General features: G+C 40.0%; 1 protein-coding gene across 2 annotated transcripts in view; it reads left to right on the forward strand.

Annotated features, from left to right (window-relative positions):
- Positions 1 to 17,465, forward strand: part of VPS4B (vacuolar protein sorting 4 homolog B) — a 33,830-nt gene extending 16,365 nt beyond the window's left edge. The window contains exons 7-12 of one of the 2 annotated variants that reach the window (XM_067567918.1): positions 2,150 to 2,298; positions 2,484 to 2,565; positions 6,417 to 6,636; positions 11,239 to 11,379; positions 15,551 to 15,700; positions 16,460 to 17,465. In XM_067567918.1, coding sequence (XP_067424019.1) covers positions 2,150 to 2,298; positions 2,484 to 2,565; positions 6,417 to 6,636; positions 11,239 to 11,379; positions 15,551 to 15,652 — 694 coding nt within the window. In that variant the 3' untranslated portion in view covers positions 15,653 to 15,700; positions 16,460 to 17,465. Of the gene's footprint in view, positions 1 to 2,149; positions 2,299 to 2,483; positions 2,566 to 6,416; positions 6,637 to 11,238; positions 11,380 to 15,550; positions 16,293 to 16,459 lie in introns of those variants that run through there. The other variant, XM_067567917.1, reaches the window with a different exon arrangement.
- Positions 17,466 to 23,978: the final 6,513 nt, after the last annotated feature.

Genomic DNA, 23,978 nt, shown 5'->3' on the forward strand with positions numbered 1-23,978 from the left:
GTTTTCATTATGATGTTTCATTCTTGCAACTAGGCCCTGCATCTCCTTCTTGCACTGCTTACACTTGACACGTTTTCCTTTTTTACTCAGGGAAGGTTCCAGAATGCAATCATTGTTTTTCTTTTTGCAAATACTTGCACAACTTCATGATGCTTTCAAAAGGAGGCAACATTTGAGGTAGTTTGTATGCTAGAGCAGACCCAAAACTCAGAATTGCAGGTTTTTGAAAAATTTCAGTGTTCTGAAATTTCTCATGAATAGGGAATTCTGAAAAATTTCGCCTTGGAAATGCCAAAACGTGGTGCATTTGTAATGAAATATTTTCCCAGGGATTGGTGGCTGCTTCTGAGTGAAACTGACATTCTTGTCCAGTTCACTCAGGAGCTTCTGGGGATTCTGGGATCTGCAGCTGCTGGACAGCTCCCCATGTGGCTGCCTGATTCCACAGTATGGGGAGCCAGCTGTCCTGAGAGTCTTCTAGGGGCTCAGTAGCAAGGACCTGGAAGCCCTTAGAGCACTGGCTTGAGCCATCGTTCTCAGAGCTTCCAGGTGCCGTGCTACAGGCCTGAGCCCAACTTAGGGCCAGTATTCCCCAATCTGAGGCAGTCCACATGGTGGGGCTGCAGACTCTCGAAACCCAGGGTCCCCCAGCTGCCTGCCAGTCAGGGTTCCTGCCTGTCATTTGTTGAAAGTTTGTTGTAAAAACCCAAACTTTTCTTGAAACACCTCAGGTTCACAAACCAGCACTTTCATTGGAAAATTTCTGGCAGGTTCTCTTGTATACATCTCGTTAAAATAACAAACTAAAAAAGGGCAGGAAACTTAGTTTCTTCCCCACATCAACCTTGACTCTCTCTTCTATAGCTGTGCATGAAAAGAGGGCCTTCAGCATATGTGGTCCTGGCTGTGGCTCCCTTATTATGAGGATCATTTTTCTCCCTCCTATTTTGTAACAGCACTTGGTAGATTTATTAAAAGTGACCTTCAAAGGAGAAAAATGGTAAATATTGGCTATTTTTGCTGCTTTGTGATGTACAAACAAAGTCTGAAGGGCTTACCGGGAAAAAGCTCTTTAAATATTTTTTTTAAAAGAACTAATAATGTAGGGATCTTCTCCGTCTTGTTTCTCCAGGAAGATTCATAGATGATGGAATAACTTCCAAGCTTATCACACCAGAGATGCCAAGGAAGTTAAATCTGAGAGGAAAAAGCAAGTCATTTACTGTTAAAAATGCACAAATTTTAAACATTTTAAATATTCCTATAATTCATATAATTTGAGTCAGGGTTACTGGTGGCGATGGAAAAGCAGGAAAGATATAAGCCACCAGGTTGCTTCTTTTTTTTGCGATTAGAAAACACCGTTTTTTCACTTATAAACGGAACAGATTTGAGACCCTGACCTTACACCACCATTTTTAGTTACTTTTCAGAGTTTTCCCTGAGACTTCTGTTTTTTTCCTGAACAAACAAATATGAAAATGTGTATGATCTCTCTAGTCCTTAGGCATATCAACCCTTCCAGCTACTTTCTTCATCTAAAGCAGTGGTTCTCAACCTATTTACCATTGTGGATCAAGTATACAGCTCTCTGTGTTACATAGGCCATAACCACACAATATATCTACAACCTGTATGGCCCTGAGGATGTTACATGGGCCACAGCTGTGTGCTGATTGGGCTGCAAATGGCCCATGTGCGGTGGGTTGAGAATCACTGATGTAAAGAGAACTAATGTGCTATCAGATACAGATATGGTATTTACATAAGTCGTTATTCAGTATTACTACTTCAAAGTCTCTTGAGTTTATTAGATTACATCTAACATGTGATAGAACAACAAGTGAGTCTGTTTCTTCATGTGCTCTGACCAGCTTGTAAAGGACCAAATGCAAACATGAACAGATACTTCACTAGCTAGAACATGACTGAAGCACCATACTTTATAGTTCTCATTTCCCTCCAGCATTGCCAGATGACTTTGATTACAGTGATGCACTGTTTACAGAGTTAAAGAACTTTGCCTCTTTGAGAATTCTCAACCTCCTACTTAAAACTGATTCCTTACCCTGGGTAAGCTTGATATGATGCAGTACAATAATGTCAACTTACTATCTTCTCATGAAAGATAACTTAATTTTTTTTCTAGATTAGTGAAAAACTTATTCCAGCTTGCTAGAGAAAACAAACCTTCTATTATCTTCATTGATGAGATAGATTCTCTGTGTGGATCAAGAAGTGAAAATGAAAGTGAGGCTGCTAGACGGATTAAAACAGAATTCCTAGTTCAGATGCAAGGTAAGACTAATGGCTTTAAGGAACGGTTAATTAAAGAAATTAATATCAATTTTAGCTTGTTTGACATATAGCTTGGATAAGATCACTGAAGATAATTTGTAGTTTTACAAGATTAACCTTTCAAAATGTTTTAAAATGCTTTTAAAAAGTGTTTATATTATTAAATATTATCTGTTCCGATGTAGGGGTTGGTGTAGACAATGAAGGAATCTTGGTTTTGGGAGCTACAAACATACCCTGGGTTCTGGATTCTGCTATTCGGAGAAGGTAATTTATAACAACTTGTATTGTCCTGTAAAATATGCAACTTCATGCTATATAGCACAAAGCATTAGTTGTTTTTTCAACTCACTAGTGATTAGGTGGTGACTTAATCTGTGAATGTTTGGAAATACTATCCTGCGTTAACTACCTTGTATGGGAGACATGACGATCTGTACACTGTAAAACTCTCTAATTCTTTTACAGTATGTGAATGTGTGGGTAGAGGTGTGATGTTCCTTTAGTGCGATCTGGACTGGTGAATGGCTGAGTCACCATAATCCCCCCACTCCTGGAGCCCGCTTTGCCCTGCTCTGCTGTGAAAACCCCCACTCCTGGGCTGCTCACACATAGCCTCCAGCACGCAAGCTGCTCCTAACTGAATGAGTGAGTGCTTCTAGCCAGCCACTCTTTGGACTATGCAACAGAATGACCCCAGCTAATACCCCAGTCCCAGATGCCACCTTAGGAACCTCTGTCTTACAATGTTCAGTTATGCCTACTGAACAATGTAGGATCATATAAGTTTGTCAATTTAACAAGAAATTGATATGCACCAGCCTTGTTACTCCAAGTGGAGTCTCCAACACTTCAAACCAAACGCAGTGCTTTAGATAAAACAAACAAACGATTAACTACAGAAGGATTTTAAGTGATTATAAATCAAAGAGTAAGAAGTCAGATTTGTCCAGGTGAAAAGAAAAGCGAAACTCATTCTAAACTAAGCTTGACAATTTCAGCAACGTTATGAACTTAGGTGTTTCTCACTGTAGGCTGGCTGGTTTCCCTTCAGTCAGTCAGTCTCTCTCCCCTTTGGTCAGTACTTCAGTTGCTTGGTGGTGTTTGTAGATGGAGGTGGAAGAGAGAGAGACACATGTCAAATGTCTCCCCTTTTAAAAAAGGTTCCTTCTCCCCTATAGGGATTTCGCCCGCCGCCGTCCCCCGTCCCGTCCCCCCCCCCCGGTCCCTCCCCCCAGGTCAAGTGACAAACAATGTCCTTGTATGGTTTCATCCATGTCCTGAGTCAGTGAGCATTACCCCAATGTGACTCCAAGCTGGCCAAGGAAAGGGGGGTGACTCACTCGAGTGTCCCATTGATTCTCCGTTGAGGCCCAGACCAGTTCTTTGTTCCTGGAAAGCTGAGCTGGGTTTGTCCTATACATGCTTTAGCAAGGTGTGAACAGCCCCTCTGCTTCTGAAGAGTTTTGCCTGGATATGTTTCAAGCCATGAGGACACATCTTTGGGAATATTACATAGAGAAGCCTCATAACCATACACATGATATTGCAACAAACATTTTACTATAACAATAGTGCTCAGTGCGTCATGAGCCTTCCAAAACATCTTATATGACGTACTTTGCATTAAACAATACACAATTATACTATAAGGATGATCATGGGGATGCAGGGCACAACAAGGGGTTGGTGTGGTCACCTTAAATAATACCAATCTGGCCAGTGGTTGGTTGCGTGCAATATGTCCTGGTGCCATGTAAGTCTCTGCCTCTTCACTTCCCTCTTCCCACATACACAGAGTTCTGCGTTCACCTCAGTTGAAAACACCTACTTAGTCTAGTCCTGAGGTTTTCTTGAGCAGAGAATGGCAATTATGCTGAAGTGTGATGTGGATTGAATAGAGACTAGCTAACTTTCTAGTCTCTTTAAGTATGGTAAAGGACTGGTTCATGGACTTGCTGCACCACCTAGTCCCTAGCTAATATTTGATGGCAACTTTTCCAGCATTGAAAAGTGAGAATGCATTGTGGTTTGCATGCAAATATTTAAATGAATATTTAACCAGTACTTGCAAAGTATAGCTTACCAGACATCACACAAAATATCTCCCAGTAACGAATAATTTTGTTTCACTTGCAAAATCAAACTAGTAATTTTTTTCTACATTGTTTTAACAAGCATGACAAATATTTTGGGTTTTTTTTTTTTTAATTGTATGTTTAAAATAACGGCAAACTTCTTACACATTCTCTAATGTTGTGATTTCATGGACTATATTAATTTTAAGTCCATCTTCTGTCTGATGTCTCTACATCATATTTTTAACCCCATCCTACAACTGGATACATGTGAAACACTCACTGATGTTAGTGGTGCTCCATCCAGCACATATTTTCATCCATGAAGATCTGTTTGCAAAATATGAGGTTTTGACTATATATTTTTTTAAATGGGGGCAGGGTTTGATTGCAGATGGTCTGGTAATGAAGTAAGGCAGTCTTGCATTCATAAGTTAAAATCTGAATCTAGCTCGAGTCCATAGTAGGTGAAAGTTTTTGCCATTTGAGAAGTAGCTGATTATCTCAGTCTGGTTCCTAGGGGACAGGTCTCCAAATCACACAGCGTTCATTACAGTTAGTATTCGTAGTCTCTTGTTAGCACACTTATCAGGAAGGTAAAGTATTTGAATGAGTAATATTTTGTTCCCAAAAGATTCCCTCTCAGACAGTTTTGAGGCCCACTGAAAGAACAGATTGGGAAGCTTTCAATCTGCTGTTAATGCTGTATCTGTTCTGCAGCCATAGGATTTAATTTTCCAGTGTAGTTCGTCTTTCAGCTCTAAACTTAGTGGTATGTTTTTTTTAACTTGAAGCATAAAGCTTTTCTCTGTAGCATTCATTAACATTATTATTTATTCAGATAAACTTCTTGCATAGTCTTATATATGCCCAAAGCTGTTGTTAAAACTTTAAGTTTACAAATTTCAATTCCCCAAAACTGGGAAATGTATAAGGGCTTGTTTATGCTACCATTTAATTTATAACTTACTTAGTGATATGGTTAGTTCCAAAAGTGGTACTAACTAGGTTATAAATTATAAATAACCAATGCTCAGTTAGTAGCTTATGCAGCTAAATGTTTTTTGCTGCTTGCCAATGGCCAAACCTCACACACCATTCTTATTGTCTTCTGCACTCTTTTCTGTAGCTGTCTGTGTTTAGTTAGTCCCTCTATTGCACAGTGAGCTGAGAAGGACACTTCAGTGTGCATTTCCCTGTGCTGCTGGTGCCATTGTGTGTGCAAGTCCTCTTGGTACTTGGTGTCTGTGAGTTTCACGAAAGTTTGAGGAGCTTTCCCACAGTGTTTCAGCAGAAAAACATATCTAAACAACATGGTAAAATGTTGTTTAATATGAAACGTTATGTTGTGACACATAATCTGCCATATGGGCACAACTCGGATCATGGGTTTTTTGTAATCAGGCCATGTGAGCATAGCATAAACTGATTACAAAAATTTCACTTTCCTTGCAGTGTAGAGATGGCTGGTTCCAACATTCTGTGAGGCTAACATAATGGTGCATTTTTACATTGGCCTGCATTACAACAGCTGTACAGTGGGAAATTGCAGAGTCACACTGAACATGCTCTGAAGTTAACTTAAGTTTACAAAGGTATTTTAAATAAACAGACACTATTAAAAAAAAAAAAAGGGGTGTTGAATCAAGTTGTTCAGCCATACTTTGGTTATTGAGCAAAAAACTGTTTGACACTCATTAACTCAAAACTATTGAAGGGATTTTTGTCCCTCAAACTCCTCTAAGAAAAAAAAAACTGTCCTGTGACTAAGGGCTTGTCTACATGGAGACTTAGCGTGCAACAAGCCAGGGTGTAAATCTACAGCTCACTAACTTGTCACGCACTAAGTGGCTTTATGGACCCTGCTGCCGTGCTTTATGGCCACATCTACTCTATAAGCCAGGGGTGTGAGTTCCCTTCTTGTGTACACATACTCTCACTTGTTCTTACCAAGCTACTGTGAATATCAATAGCAGTGGAGCTACGGGAGCATGGGTAGCAACAGTCAGTGCTTGTGGCTTTTTTTTGTTTTTAATTAAGGTTTGAAAAGCGTATTTATATTCCTTTGCCTGAGGACCACGCCAGGGCTGCTATGTTTAAGCTTCACCTTGGGAGCACCCTAAACAGCCTGACAGAATCAGACTATCGAGAGCTTGGAAAGAGAACTGATGGCTATTCTGGTGCTGACATAAGCATCATTGTACGGGATGCACTGATGCAGCCTGTTAGGAAAGTGCAATCTGCCACTCACTTTAAAAAAGTAAGTAACTAAAAAAAGTAAGTTGCAGAACTTCCAACTCTTAATTTCTAAAGCTCACATTTCCTTTTATTTTGAAATTTCTGGTAATTGAGCTTTTAACTTGTGGTTAATTAATGTTACTTATATTTGAATTTTCATATACTTTTAAACTACCGAAAGAATATACATGCTAGGACAAAGGGCTTTTATCTTAGTGCTGTTACAGAGAGCTAGTCTGAGCATGGGACTGGGATCCAGGAACCTCTAACTTATGTTTCTGCCTCTGACAAATTACCTCTGACTGCTGCTTAAAGGGACACAAACATCTTGAAATCATCAACTTAAAACATGTTAAAAGTAGCCAACTTCAGTCATTACAGTTTCCCTGAGTTCCACAAGAATTGGCAGAGGCTTTTATATTTGCACTTACCTATTGTTGTAAGAAAAAACCCATACAGATAGATGGGAACTACTTAAACATGAGTGCTGAAAAATTATCGAAGTAAATAAACGAAAAAATAAAGGCTTTACTCATCTTTAAGGTATAATAATCTTAATTACTTGTGATAATAATGGGCCAAAATGTTTGGAGTGACTTTTTTTAAGTTGATGGTGTCACCTGAGCTCTCTGAGCAGTATCTTACTAATTGGACAGCACCTAACATCTTGTGGATTACTGTGTCTCAGCACTTAACACACAGCTGTTCAATGAAAAGACTTAAAACTGTGCCATGGGATTCCATGTATATTGTCTTGCCAAGGATTGCTATATTAAGTGTACTCCCTTGAAAAATGATTTTTCTAACTGTTGGGCTTGCAAGCACAGCTTGAGCTGAAAGTTGGCTGGGTTCTTTCCATTTAATAATGCTACCAAATCCTGCAGGCCAAGTTAGGTCTGTTACATCTGTGCCACTCCTTTGCCTTCAGAGGGTTTTCACAAGTGTTATTGACTGGGACTTGGTAACTAATTCTGTTGATGCACAAAATGGAATATAGTTCAGGTTGGCTTGGTTGTGCAATGCTAAAAGGAATAAAGGGCCTTAAAAATCTTTTTCCGTCAATATAGTTAGAACTATCCTTTTGAATACACATTGGAAGCAGTGAGTATTGAGTTAAAATATTGCCATTCGTCCTATAGTGTCCCTTTTCCAAGTAGAGCCATACTTAAAGGATAATTTATATTTCTACCACAAATTTTGTTTTGTAGCTGTTAAATTACATCTGCCAAAAACTTTTATAAGCTTCTTTGCACAGGTGCACATGTTCTCTTCCTTTAGCAGAAGGAAAATCTTATTTAACATTTGTTTACTTTTCAAAGCAATGTTTTCTGGGAGAAGCCGGAGAACTATCTGTTCTCAAGATGGTGAAAGGGGTGGGGTTTCATGTAATTTGAATTTGACAGCAGTTCTGCCACTCTTTAGAGGATAGTATCTTTTATTCAAATTCAAAAAACTTTTATTAGATGGAAATTAATTGACACATAATGAGTTTTCTTGATAGAGCCTAAATTAAACAGAACTGCTACACTTACTTTTGATTGGAGCTAGGGTTCTCATCCAATATCACCTTCTAAGTAACACATTCAGCCTCTCAGCACCTCTGGCAAGGAGGGAGCTATGAAAAAATGAAGCACTGCTATTAAGGCTCTGTGTACACTACAAAAACTGAAGACACAGATTTCCCTCACCTATTTAGTGCGCAGATAAATTTTGTAAGATGCACTGGCCTCAGATATGATTTTAGCCTGGTCTGTGTGACCTATTGCAACTTCTTAGGTCCAGGACACACTAAACATTTTAATTGTACTGCAACTAGGTAACACGGTGGCTTATGTAGTGTAAGCAGGACCAAATTATTTGCCCAAGGTCACAAGGGAAGTGCAAAGCAGAGATGGGAATAGAACCCTGGTCTCCACTCCTGTTCCTTGTCCAATAAAGACCACACTTCATCCCCGACCTTTTATTTGTTCATGCCTAACAGTGCCAATTATTGTAGCCTTACACCCAGAATAGAACCCCATTTGGTTCTTTCAAGAATGGTAGCAGCTAAGTGATCAATAGTATCAAAGGTTGCTAACAGATCTGATAATGAACAGGAGAGCCAATTTAGCTTCCATCACCATGAATAGACTGTTAACCTTAAGGGATCAGTATCTTTTTATATTTGATACAGCCTGACTGCTATATTCCAGATATAACTGGATATGCCGTATCCAAATGATGGATAAACATTGCTTTTAATACAATACATAAATACATTTACCTTTTTAAAATAAAGCTATTTTAAATGTGAAATTATAATCTATGTTAAGGACTAAACTTTCACTTTTATTTATTATCATTTAAATTAAATGTTGTTAAAAAAAATTAAGCAGTAGCTGTTACCTGCTGGAGTCTGAAAGTCAAACCACTGAACTGTTGGAAGTTTGAGTGAGCTCCTGGAATCAGAATTTGTTCGTTTCAAGTACAAAACATGTTTTAATAATTGTTTTTCTTGTGTATCCAGCATATTAAGGTAGTTTTATCTAACTATTCAAAAATTCAATACGGAGTTCATTTTAATTGAAATCCAATTTCCATCTAAATATAGCTTGACACAAATAATGAATAAAAATTAATCTAGTAAATAAGAAATGCATCGGTCACCATTTTCTTAACATAATAATGTGCAAAATTAAGAATCTGAATAAATGTAAGTAAAACTATATAATTGCTTCAGTTAACGTGTATAGTATAGTAATCCTTCTAGTTAGCAAAAAGGAAAATTTAGTGTAAAGACTATTTGTAAATTAACATGTTTTAATGGTCACTAGCCAATGAGCATCAACTTCTTCTTAGGAAAATAAAAAGTACAAATGCAAAACAAGACTATTAAAATGTATTATTTAAATCAAGGTTTCATGCTTGCTGATTTAAATCATAATTAAAATTGGTGATTTAAAACTACCCCGCTTTATCCCAGTGTTCTCTATAGCCTTCTCTAAAAAGAGTAGAGATCGGGGAATAACTAAGTGGTATTGTCAGTGCCAGAGAAGGTTTCTTGAGCAGGGATTTATCCACCATTTATTTTAAGACTGACTGGTATCTGTCTTCCTGAAGGAAGATGCTAATAATCTGTCAGCAAGCCTAATGTCTTCCTGCTGGATTTTTACTACTGTTCCTTGTTTGTTTGTAACCTCTGTGGTTTAGGATTCCATCATTTTTAATTAAACTATTTCTCGGTCTAGAGAGAAATCCATTAGACAAACTCACTTACACTGGCATCTCAGTCAAGAGGAAGCTGTACTAGGCAATGTGGGGGTGTGGTGAGGGGTGGATAATTTATTCCAAGTCTTGAACAGGTTGAGTTAGTATAAGATTTTTTTAAAAAAAAAAATCTGCAGCCTGAAAAGGAATTAGATGCCCTCCCCAGATTTGGGTGGGGAGCTCAGAGCTTCTGCCCTGCAGCAGGGTGGTGGGGCTAGAGGATTCTGCCCAGCGGGGAGGGGACTCTCAGGGGGATCAGTAAGTTTGGCCACCTCTGACCTATTGAATATTTTGTTTGGTAGTTTGTCTATATGTCAAAAGCATGAGACTCATTATTTACATTCCTCCCAAATCGCTGTACTTTAATAGCAGTTTGCCATGTATTCTGAATTTTTGAGGGTGTATAATATAACAAATGACAATGTAAAATAGCATTGTCAACACTAGTTACACTTCTTACACATGAGGTACCTACAAAGCAAACTCCAGTCATAGATACTTTGGATATAAGACTGTGCAAATAATGTATAAACATTACTTTTCCCCCCCACTAGATGGCCCCACTTTCCATCTCAAGCCCTGTAATGCAGGAGCTGGAAAGCAGCTTAGAAGACTATGTGGAGCAGTATCTGAATGTTTAAAAGGCACCTCTGGTGATTTCTCATCTGCTGTGCACTCTAGGATGATTATCCAGATGTTATGGGAAGGCTGATAGTGCTGAGGGATCTGCTCCTACTATTACAAGAAAGTGGGAAGGATGTTAGCTATAACCCTTAGTTCTGTCAGCATTTCCCTGATCCAGTTTATAGATTCGTATGGTTGCTTCTCAGAAGTGCTTCAAGCAACTTCTTTGGCACCAAAAGCCATTTACAAGAACTTAGACCTTACCCACCCCGGAGGAAGTGGCAGATGAGATTTCCCTGAAGTGACATTTATGTCCAGCTACTGCTGTCACACTCCAATGGTCAAGAAAGTTCTGTCTTCTGTTTTACAGGACTTCAGCATGGAAGTGGGGCCTACTGAAGGAAGGGAAGTCAGAGTAAAAAAGAGCACCTTTTTTTTTTTTTTTTTCAAATAAGGCCAAAATTTCTTTCAATTGCCAAGAACCTTGCCTATTTCAAATGTAGTTAGTAAATATTAATTCTTTTTAAAATCCTAAGACCCTAACAGGAGTGGCTTATCAATAGTGAACCTTTTGGAGGGTGAGAATAAAAAAACTCCCTCTTCCACTCCCTGCAAAGTAAATAGTGAAACGTTCTCTCAACATTGATTTTCTGCAGCAAACAATACGTTGAGTGGCATTTGATTTTTAGCTTCTGTCTGTAGTCTATAATTCTTTCTTTAATGCTTCACACCTATTAATTTTTTTTATTTCCAGGTAAGAGCCCCATCACTGACAAATCCAAATGTTTTGGTAGAAGATATGCTTACTCCATGCTCCCCAGGTGATCCTAATGCCATTGAAATGACCTGGATGGATGTCCCAGGAGATAAACTGTTGGAGCCTGTTGTTTGCATGGTCAGAATTTTGTTTTTATTACGAAATGTATTCCTTCATGCTTCTTAGAATTTTAAGATAATCTTAAGGCAAAGTTTTCCCCACATGAGTGCTTGAAGCTAGGCACCTAAATTAGTGGCCTGGTTTCAGAAGGCCCTGAGCACACCCAGCAGCACCCAGATAATCTCAGCATGCCATTTTAGTCATGTCAGGTACAGTTTGTTCCAGTGCTAAATCCTTTTTGTTATACAAAGCCAACTCTCCCCACCCTGATTTACAGCTTCTCCATATTCATCCTGCCCATCTGCTGACATGCAGCTAGAACCTTTCTCTTGTCAGCTGTTAATCATGTGTTAGCCTACCAGATGGCTCCTCCACTGTTCATCCCCTCTTTTCAGTGGCTCCTACCCACCTAACACCCTTCAGAGTCCTTTCCTCTGTCACTGATTTTTTCCATCACTTTCATCCCTCAATCTCCGGATTCTATTGCAGTATAGAGAGAATATAGTAAATTGTTATACTGAAGGCTGGTGTTTACAGATTGAAATTAATGCTGAAAACTCTCATTATCAAATACAATTTTGTGACGTGTATATATGATATATGTAGGTAATGGTAGTTTCAGTGGATTTCCTACAAAGTGTTTGTGTAAGGGTCCCATATTCCTTCCCCTCTCCCCCCAATCATTCCTTTACTCCTTTTGTCTCTTTAAAATATCTTCTTTTTGGTCTGGATCATAGAATATATTGATTTTTGTGTGTGTGTGTGTGTGTGTGTGTGTGTAGAGAAACAATTATTTACTGTTTATAAAGCAGATGATAGTCTTTGTCTCACTCAGTTTCAGTTCAATCAATATAGTGAAATCTCTTCCATGAAACTTATTGCTGCCATATTTTTCCAAGAGTCGCAAGACAAGATACATACAAAATAGTGGATATAAGTATATTTGGTTGGAGGGAGAATTGATGAGAGATTTGTGCTGCCTCTGCCCATGTTGTAACTGTTTGAGTAGTGAATGGAATGCTTCATCAAATCATCAGTGCTCATCAAATTTAAAAGCGCTAGCTGGGGTCTGTTAGCTACAACTTTTACTCAGAGTACACATAATCTGTATTGGGAGGCTTTTAATTAGTAGTAAGCTTACCTTGGACTAAATAGGATTTAGCCCCAAAGGCACTTGTTGCCTGCTGGGCAGGAAGCCACCTTAGGTTCCTATGACAACTACCTATTTGTCTCAAAAATAGAAAATAATTAAAGTAAGCACACATTATAAACTGTCAGTTGAATGGCACAAACACCTTTTGCATGGCCTCTCTGGCATGACTAGGGAGTTCTGAAAGCAGTAGCCAGTCCTAGAAGGAGTCTACTTACTGCACTTGCAGAGAATTTTTATCACTCTGTGTGTATGTTTGACCCTCTTCTCTTAGTAGTATTTTTCATCATGGATGTCTGACTTCTATTTTACTGACCATCTGAGAACTTCTGTGTGAAACTGACCAGTCTAATTTTGCCTTCCATTCTGATACAATGTTTTAGTGTTAAAAGCATCCATAGAGTGTTGGAATTTTCTTTTTTTAGAAATTAGCTCTTTGCTTAGGTTTCAACTCTTCTCCATCTCCTTTCCCAAAAACTAAAAATCAACACTAGCCATATTTCATCGGTGCACCCTCAATGAGTATTTACATCAGTTAGTCATTCACAAATGTGACTGCACAACTGCACACACCCAACTTTGCAAGTCTAGCCTTGCATCTCTGTCTGATGGTCTAACAGGATTTCTATCTACCTTTTGGGTACTGTAGAGCTAGTGTGACATTTTGGAGACTACCTAGACCTGTACAGGGTTCTATCACTATCTGCCCTGGTACTTGGGGCCCTTACTACTGTGCAGCTATGGTTCAGATCCCTGACACCAGTAGCCAGTTCACAAGCATAAGCACAAGCTCTTACTAGCCTACTTACTGTTTTGCAGGATGACACCAACAACCCTTCTAGTCTTGCATCTCCCAAAATATGCCCTCCCAGAGTTCTTAACTACCAGACACTTGGATTTTTTCCCTGTGGTTTGTCACCCCCCAAATATGTGAAACCAGCTCTCAGTTCACCATGTCATGCACACTCCACACTGTTTGCCTAAGAGACTTGCTTGGGACAAAAATGAACAAAAAAATTTTAATAGAAAAACCACAGATTCAAAGATGAAATAGTAAGGAAAAGCAAACATACAACTTACACAGAAAATAAACATGAAGGTGCAACCTCAGGCATATCAGATAAATTCCCTTTTCTAATACAAGTTATGTATTGCCTTAAAACAGTTTCCCAGCATACCCCCTAGCTATAGGAGGGATCCAGCATTCACAGACAGCCTCCTGCCTTGAGACTGTCCCCCAACTTTTGGATTTAAAAAAAAACTCAGCTCTGTTCCAAATCTGCTTTTAAAAGGCTTTTTCTTTTCTCTTTCTTTGTTCTCTCAGTTCATGATGATTTATGGTTAATCCAAATTGTGATATTTCCTCCTGATGTGGTGTTCAGGAGCCACAGTGTTCTTTTCAATTTCAAATTATTTCAGAGACTTGCCATAAACTGTAATGGTCCGCCATTTTCGTTTCCTGGTCTTGACAATAGATAGTTACTTGAACCTAGTTTTACGTAAACAACTGTTTTGGAAGGTGCCCCTCCATGCCTAAGTGCTCACCACCCTGCTGTAAAGTAGGACTGCAGTTGCAGCACAGTGTTCTTTATATACAAATACAGGTTATGGTTATGAATTCATGTATCTCATAATGATTGAGTTTAAATGTTACAAGGCTTCATAAAAGACCTTACTTGATGTATTTTTACAGTACAGTAACAATGCAGTCTGGTTGATTTAACTGTTTATTTTGGGTCTTAAAACCCTCAGTTCTCCCCTTGGGGAATCTGAACCCTGATTGTTGCAGATGGTATTGTTGGGCACATTTAAGGAACCCAGGTTCTTCATTTAAGGAAACCAGGATCTGACAGCAATCCCATGTTTATCTCCTTCAGTGTTTGAAATCAGCTCTTGTTCTTAATCAGATCAGGCGTTAATTCTTTTTAAAGAGCAGTAACATTTGTCAGTTCATTTGTGATCTTTGTCTACAAAATAGTGTGTTTGGCAGTGGTTTTTTGAAGAATATGGTTTGTGATGCACCTACTCCAGTCAGTCAGTACCACCTAGGATTGAAACTACAATCTCTTGCCCTGAATATTAGGACTGGTCTATGCTACAGAGTTTTTTGATTGACAGAAGTGTGGAGGTGTATGTACTGAAATGCTCCTCCCATTGATTTAACTCCCCTGCTATTCCGACATCATAAAACCACCTCATTGAGAGGTGAGGGCTTATGCGGTGTAGTTAGGGTGACGCAGTGTCAGTGTAGACACTGTGTTCCTTACATCAGCTGTGGGGCTGTCATTCTTGTCAATTCAGTGGAGCTGTGAAATGGACCCCATGCAGCACCCCACAGCAGGGACCCAGTTTCATTGATATAGGCTACTAAAAATGGGGGCAAAAGTTTAGGAAAATCCAGCATGTCATGGTGGCTGGATGAATTGAAATGATAGATGTTAGCCTTTTGAGACCTGTAAAAACTGTTTTTGATGATTGGGGAGGGTTTGCCCATCAGTCATGAATAGATAAACTTTGCTAGAGATCAGTTATAAAATATTTGCTTTATATACCAACTCAACTTCTATGGTATTGTACCATGGAATGTACTTGGGAATATCTGATTCTTTTTTTCCCCCCTTACATAAATTATTGTAGTTAAACTTATGATAGTGAGCAACAGTCGACAGAACCATCATATGAAGTTATTCTTCCTTTCTGCTAAGCAATGATTAACTAAATTGTATGCTAGGTACTGGAGTGGGTTAAACTTAAAACTGTACTGGCCAAGGTTTCACTATTAGGCATGCCACTGATATGCCTCTGTCTTCACTCATTGACTACATATTTTATATTATGGAAAGTATGCATCTAAATATTTAGGCTCATTTATACTTGTGTGTAATTTGTTACTTTCATGTTTCATGACTATCCCAGTTGATGATTTTTTCTAGTGTACTTATTAGCAGCAAGATTATTGGATGTTACTAATGTTGTGTTTATGAAAATACTTCCATAATTCTTAATATATTAATCTATACTATTTTCTTTCTCTGACAGGCTGATATGCTAAGGTCACTAGCTAACACAAAACCAACAGTAAATGAACACGATCTGGAAAAATTAAAGAAGTTTACAGAAGATTTTGGTCAGGAAGGCTAAACCAAAGACAGTTGTGCAACACTCGACCTTACGTTTTCTCTTTCATAGGTATTTTTGCCTCCTTATTGATGGCATTTCAAATAATTGCCAATGAAAAAAATCACTTACTTTGCTCATGGAATAGAACATCTCTTTGCAAAGACCCTTTCAGCTTTTGTATTGTATTGTTTTCCTCAAATGTCTATTAAATGTCTTCTACTGAGAGATAATACTAAGAGTATAATTTTAGGATCATATGGCAAAGCAAAAGTGATGTGGTAAATTGTATTTAAATATTAGAAATCTCTTAAGATTAGTTAAGTTTTACTAAATGTAAATTTTAGGTAATATCTGGTAGGCCTGGCTATAAACTATTTATGAACTTCCATTAGGCCCAACAACAGATGACCTTTTTGGGGTGAGGAAGGACATGTGTAACTGTCAAGTGTTCTGAATGTCAGTCAATTAGCCTGCACATTAATTGCTTTATTTTCAGTTAGATAAATGCAACAAAATTTGCTGGTAAATCAGATATTGCAGATATAGGAGTCCTGTAAAATAAGTAAGCAGAGAACACTGTGATGAGGGCAAATATTTTGAACTTATGTAATGGCCAATACTTAGGATAAATACTGATATTAAACTGGTATCTGGCTCTTTTTCTGCTATGCTGTGTTTAATTATTGCCTTAAAAACCAGCAAACTTTTGTTTTTAATTCTAATAGCTGATAGACATCTGTCACTGTGCAATCTAGCAAAGACTCACTAAATTTAAGTATCTTGGAAGAAAATGCTTCACTGATTTTTTTTTTTTTTTTTTAAATCCAGATTTACTTTCAGCAAGAGTTTTTACCAAACATACAGAGTGGTTACATAATTGAAGGCCTACAAGGTATAACCAGTCTTTGGATGTTGTAAGGGAGGTCCTTCTGGAACTAACTTCTAATCTTCTTTTCTGGGAAACTTAGGGAGGAAGTAGTTAAAGGCTATAATTTTGAGATGATGGGCTAAATTGTCCTTAAGTACCTCCTTAAGTACAACGCATAGCATTTATCAATTTAATGCTTAAAGATTTTGAAAGTACCTCTCTAAACGAAATACTAAAATAGTATGTTACTTCCAGTGACTTTTTAAAGGAGTATGGATTCTAAGATGTGCCTGAACGAAACTTACAACACTATAGTGTCAGCATTGAGTTTGTGCCTTGTAAGTTTGCACTGTAGATATGAAACATCAGTCAGGTATCTAGAATACAGTACATTCCATTATTACTGTAAAATTCTATCCCTGCATATGCTTTGTTTAAACTAACTTGCATTAAAAAAAATTTGCACATTTCGTATATATAACTATATGGTCACCTTTTGATGGGTTTTGGTTTTCTTTTATGTACATATCTTGTGTACTGTATAAATCATAGGATTGATTAAATTTGCTGTACTTAAATGAAGTAAAATATCATAGTACAACAACTGCTCAGTTTTTTCTGTCAACATTTTCAAGGGGGCCTTGGACGAACTTTCTACTGGAGTTTGTGGATACTATTTGCACTGTTACACAGAAGCAGTCTTCAAATATTTCTTATAATCAACATAGTAGTGAAACTTCATTTCCAATAATCTTTCACTGTCTCTATTGTATACTCTTAAATTCCTTTTTACATCATTCACTTCAATGAAATAGTTGTGCCTTTGTCTCACATTGCAGTCTGTATGTATAATATTATATATTTACAGTCCTCACAAAATTCAAACTCAAGACTTCAGTGCAATCTTCTGATTCTCAGAGATATCCTGGAAGTGCAGACACCTATATTAAACATACTGTGGGTCACCATCAATTCATCTTCCTGTAATCTCTTATTGTGTTCCACTGTACATATTTCAAATGTGAATCGATAACTTTTAGTTGTGGGAAGTAGGTGTTCAATATTTTTGCTATAGCTTTTACAACTTGCATTTCTTATTTGTAATGAGATCCACAGATCCATCACATTAGGTACCATGCTCTATGCAGCCTTGGATGCAGACCAAATTTGTGAGTCAGAGGCAGGCGGTGTGTGCCTTCATCTCTAAGAAACCACTAGATTTCATCTGCTTATCCAGCTTCAGGCAGGCAGACCAGCTCCCCTCTACTGCTGAGAAAATGGCTTAATCTCTAGGCTGTTGTAAGCAAAATCTCCTGTGCCTGGTACAGGTGACAGCAGCAGTCCTCAGACCAGCAAGCAGTTGCTTCCTCTTTCCTTTGCCATCATTGTGCAGGGAGGGTAGCTGAAACATAGTATCAAAGAGCCAGGGAAGTTTCCTGCCCAGCCCTTGGAGACCATGCCTATAGACATGTCTGTTGAGCACAGAGCCCACATATGGCTTCAGGGATCCAGAGAGAGCCTGTGACGATTCCTCAGGCCAACCCCTTCATCCATTCTAGGGCAAGCCCTACAGTGGCTCAGAGGTTGGTGTCCCTGAGGTGTGGTCAGCCTGACTCCAGGCCACATCCCAGGATCTCCTTCACACAAAGCATGGGACCCTAGGAAAGGTAACCCCTTTTTCTCAGGGCAAGAATGCTACTCAAAAGAGTAACCACATGGTCCCTCTCCCCCTCCCTCTAGGGAACCATCTGTCTGAAATTTCCTGAGGAGAAGGATCAAGGTCAGGTATAAAAAAGAGGTTTCACAGACCCCAAACAGTCACCCCAACAAAGCACAAAATAGAACCCCCAATCTCCTTCATCTTCCGAAGAGTCTGATTCAGGGGACTCCTCTAAGAGGCACAAGGTGAAATCTGTTTCCCTCAACCTGCATGAATCTGCAGAAAGTGGCAGGGCAGATAATGCTCAGCATCTGGTTTCCCCTGTTCACCTCCATGGAGTGTAATAGGGCAGCTAATCCTCCATGTATCCTCTGAGTATGTAATAGTGGGGTAGGAACATCGTGCCAAATCTGAAGACTGGGAAAGCAGTTGTTCTCAGATACTGCAGCAGGTTGCCATGTGTTAATGGGCTATGGTTCCCAGCTCTCACTGTGGGTCACCAGGCCCTAATGTCCTGGTTATTGCTCTGTTTCTGTTGCAGGTTGCCATGCTTCATTACCACCTCCGTCGTCTTCCCACAGTAGATAGCTATGGAGCAATAAGAGGAACAACAGTCCAGATGTGGAAGAATTGGCAGGCACTGATGGACCTCTTGGCCTATCACTTCTCCCACACTATCCCATTCTATACCAGAAGGCTCCTTAACGTGCACCAGTGTAAATTCATCCAGGTGGCACTACTGAAGATAAATGTCTTTTTCCCTAGTGGTCAAGGACTCATCGTTTCTAACTGGGGAAAAAAAATTTTACCTGAAAGAGTGGCATCTACAGGCCCTTCAGAGGCAGCCAACTCCAGGCAGGCATAAGCTTAGCTGCCTCCTTTGGGCATAAAAACTATTGAGGGCATCAGGCCAACAAGAGTAAGTAAATAAAAGAGAATTGTCATCTGATACCCTAAATCCCCCCTCATGCTTTCACAAACAGTGAAAGGTGGGTGGACCATAGGGTCTTGCTCAATCTTTTAAAAAAAAAAAAAGAGCCTAAGTTCTTCTGTTGTCCTATATCTCCTATGAATAGGAGCAACTGATCCTGTCCCTCCTCTTCAGAAGAAAAAAGGGCCTAACTCTATATTATTCCTAGTTTTCCAACCCCCGCACAAAAAAAAGTCAAGGCTACAGAGCACTTCTCGACATCAAGTATCTGAACAGATCCATTTAAAAAAAAATCAAAATTCAAGATGGAAACGTTAAAATCCATACAAGCTCCACCAATGGAAGAGACTTCAGGACATCTGTAGATGTGAATGATGCCAGTTTGACAGTCTCCAAGGTGCATCCTAAACTTTGATTTTGCAGCACATTACCCATACAGGTCCTTGCTCATTGGTAAAGCAACAGCACTGCGTTTGTGAAAGTGCTAGTAGTGTTAATATCAGCTGTCGGAAAGGAAAAGGGTCTATGTCTAACCCTTCCTGGAGGACCACCTTATATAAGCCTCATCCAGAGTAAGTCATAGACAGTGCCACTGCAGCAATAAGGTTGCTGCAAAGCCATGGTTTTATGAGAGTCATTTAACAGTCTGTGTATTCCCAATCTCAGTGGGAACAGTCACTGTCCTCTGCAAAGTTACTCATTGCAGGAAAGACGAGAAGCAGAAAAATGTTATCAATACAGTCAACGGGAGTACCCATTCATATGCTTGTCTCTACTGGGATCAATGGTCACCCATGTGAATATTCTTAATGGGCCAGTGCCCACATAAGCCACTACATAACTTCCTCTTATTCCTCCCTTAAGATTCCTGGGTCATTAACCCAGTGTCAGAGACTAAGGAATCTCGTCCAAATGAGAGCAACTGCGGCATAAACTGGCAAGAGCTCAGGGCAATCCATCATGGTCTCAAGCCCCTGCTTCCATATCTGGACTTACTTCAAGTGCTAATCATGACAGCACTTACATCATGTCATGCATCAGTAAACAAATGGGACAAGGACTATGGTCCTTTGAAGAGAAGCTCACTTCCTGCTGACTTGGACAAAGGAGAATCTGCAATCAATTTGTTCCCTTTACATCTAAGGCAAAATTGAATGTTATGACCAATTGGCTTAGCAAAAGTTTAGACCATCCAGAATGGGAACTACAGGTAGAGGTGTTTCATCTCCTGGTTTAAAAAAAAAAAAAAATTAGTCTCTCCGCAATAGATTTGTTCGCCTTCCACTTGAATCACAAGGTTTCAGTGTTATTCACTTGCCGGGGGGATCACAGAGCTAAGACAACGATTGCTTATTGCAAAGATGGCCAAAAGAGATGCTTATGTACCTTCCCTCCATTTTCCTCTCTTCACCAGAAGATCAGGAGAGAAGCCGTACTGGTAACTTTGCCCCATTCTGGCCAAGAGGCCTTGGTTCTCTGATCTCCTTGACATGGTACAGAGATCTACCATCAGCTTTCCATCCAGAAGGGATATGACAGTACAAGAGTCAGTCATGCATCAAAATCCAGACAGTCTGAGCATAGCTGCCTGATTCTTGAACAGAGCCTTTTAGGTCAAGGAAGTTAGTCAGAGAGCTAATACCCACAATTTTTGCTTCCCAGAAATAAATGAGTAAGCATATTAAAAGCCACTGATTCTCAAATTTCTTCAAAATGGATTCAGGTTAGATCTGGCAGTTTAGACCCCAAAAATCAAGTTGCTGCTTTATCTAGCATCTTCTGTGCAATACAAAAGTAGTGAATTTAGTCTTACCGAGATCTCCAGCGTATTTCTTATGAGAGCAGTATTGCTTCTACATCATCCTGATATGTATAAAGTTCCCCTATGGGCCTACCTAGTTTTTAGTGCGATTATTACAGGCCCTCCATTGGAACCATTCATGAAGGTTGTAACCCGTCTGTGCCTAGGATAGCCACCTGAAAATGCTAGGGTGAGGGCAGGCTGCAAAAGGAGAGCAGATTCTCCTAACACTGGTGGGTGACACTGAAGTCAGACTTCCCAACCAGCCACAAACAGTGCTGCTGATTCCCTACACTGGTTATCAAGAAGCCAAAACAAAAATATACACAGCCCCCTTTACTGCATTTCAGGCTCTAGCTCCCAATCAGCCTCTAGGTCCAGTAAAGAGATCAGTTATTAAAACTCTATGCTCTTTACCAAAAAGATTCTCCTAACCCCAAAGGGTTGGCCACAGTACCAGATCAATACAAGTTTGGATCTTACCTAAAATACCATGCTGCCAGCTAATCCTTTAGTAACTAAAACTAAAGGTTTATTATAAAAAGAAAGAAACAACCTATAAGAGAAATGTTAAATGATTAAAGCAATCACATACATACAAATGATTGGAAAGTCCATTTACATCAGGTTTCCAGTAGAATTGTGGAATTTGCAGGCTTGTATAGTCCCTCTGGTGTACATCAAGTACCTGGATGGATCTCAGTCTTTTGATTCACAGCTTCAGTTGTAGATGAGTTGATCCAGAGGTAGCTGAAGACTAAATAGTCTATGTGCAGAATTTGTTCAAATTCTCCCATGAGAATTCGCAGGGTGATTCCAGGCTGGTGCTAGGATCTCAATCTTGCAATCCAAACTTTCCCTGACAAGCTTGGATGGATTTGAGATAAAAAGGATCAGTCCCCTAGAGTCTTATAGATCAATGCAGGCTGACCGATACTTTCTTGACAGCAGGTATCTCCTTGAGCAATCAATAGATGATTACTTGGGACTCTGAAGTACCATCTCTTATGTCCTGAGCACACTGGTAACCAGTAATATTAGCACAGGGTAATTGGCCATTTACAACCATTCACAGGTATTCACTACTTAAACTTCAAAAAGAAATATAAACAATAGTATTGTTACATTCAAAATTCCATCTAAATGTTCTTTTTGAACTCCTAATCAATAGAACAGTGGCAGACAGGAAAGCCATTTATCTACATTGCTAGCCTCTAACAAGGGATACAAGGTAAACATCAAATAACTACCAACAAAACACTTGCATATCAAAGCTCTAGTCTACTTCTAAGGAATGACCCTCACTACCATTCTATTTTCCTATAATACACTTTGAAAGGTCAGAGTTAGGCCCTGCAACTTGCAAAGTTGCTTGGCTGTTTTAGGCCTAGCGTCACAAAGTTCTTTTGCTACCTGCTCAACATTTTTTTTTAAAATGACAATCATGTCTGTTCACAGAGTGTTTGAGTTAGGAGCTTTTTTCCTGCAACCTCAGTACTGTATGCTCCATAAGGCTAATGTAGTACTCAGAACCAACCCTATATTCATACTAAAGGATAACACCAGGTTCTATAGAGCACAGGAAATTGTTTTCCATCTTTCTGTCCAACTCCATCACACTCCAAAGAGAAACTGTCGCATACTTTGGATGTCTACAATGCACTCAAAGTATATAGTTAACACACAGATCACAAAACCAAATGCTTTGTATATGCTTTATTATCCAGTATCAAAGGGAAAGAAGGTTTTGAAATCCTCCATTCTTCTTCGAGTGCTTGCTCATGTCCATTCCATTATAGGTGTGTGCATGCCTTCATGCACGGTTATTGGAACTTTTTTCTCATTAGTAGATCCCATAGGGCCAGCTCTGACACCTCCCCCCTCCCCCCCCCGGAGCCATGCGCACATGCCGTGGCATAAGAGGCACTGCCAGCCCTACGCCTTTCTTTCCTCCTGTGACGGTTGCTGGAACTGCCTGTGCTTGCATTGCAAGTGCTTACTTCCTCTTTATTTGAACTTTAAGCATGATTGCGTTAGTTAGTTAGTTAGTTAGCTTAAATAACTATTAGTGGTAGTTAGATACTTAGGGATAGTCCCAGCAGGGACTTTATCAGGAGTGGGGTATGCCCCGGTCACTGGGCTTCAAACTGTGTGCTTCCCGCAGGAAGGCTTTCCCGCTAATTGATCCCCACAACGGCTGCCTGAAGCCCATTGTAAGAAGTGCAGGATCTGCAAGGCTTTCAGACCTCCAGACTCAGATTAGAAAAATCTGCCTGAAAGCCTTGCTCATGGAGGCAGTACTTTGACCATCTCCAAGCCAACCCGCTCCGCCTCAGCACCCAGTGTGGCATCAGTGCAGAGGGCACCGTCAGCACCGACCAGGACTTGGCATCCTGAAGAGACAGAAGAAGCGCTCGGAGCGCAGACACTCCCCCGCACCATCTGAGCAGGCAGGGTCGAGCACTGATCTGCACCAAGGTCGGACCACGGAGACCCGCTGACGGGAGCCAGCATCTCCAGCCAGGGAGCCACCCCCAACTCTTGGGAGTAGGGGAGCCCCTCGACATCTACTGGCACCGTCAACACCGGAGGCCTTTCGAGCGGAAAGAGCCTTGCTGGCCTTGCCTCCGCCCCTACCTCCACAAGAGAGAAGGGGCCTGTGTCATGGGGGAAGTCCGCCTTGGGACACCCTGAATGGCTCAGGAGATCCCCGATACAGGGAGGAAGATCTCCTGCAGGCTGGTTACCTAGGGTGGAGCAGTGCTGCTCCCCTAGAAGTCATTCCAAATCACAGTCGCCAGACCGACCTGCATCAAGGTGGGGAGTGAAGTCACGATCATCGGAGCACGATTCCACGTGCCAGCACTGTCCGTGGCACTGACATCGAACCTTGTCGTCGAGGTCATCGACATCGAGAGGACAATCTCTGGAGCAATGGAGCACCCGCAGATCGGGCACCACTTCCCACCCCAGCTCAGTACCACACAATGGGAGCCTTTGAGACAGCCCCACCATGGTCTTTTGACAGTGCCTCGATGTCCTCTTGGAAGGGGGGGTAGTTCCCGGATGAGTCACCATCAACAGAAG

Source organism: Emydura macquarii, unplaced genomic scaffold (genome assembly GCF_026122565.2).
Source record: "Emydura macquarii macquarii isolate MOO-44397 ecotype Brisbane River unplaced genomic scaffold, CSIRO-AGI_Emac_v2 contig_2825, whole genome shotgun sequence".
Lineage (NCBI taxonomy): Eukaryota > Metazoa > Chordata > Testudines > Chelidae > Emydura > Emydura macquarii.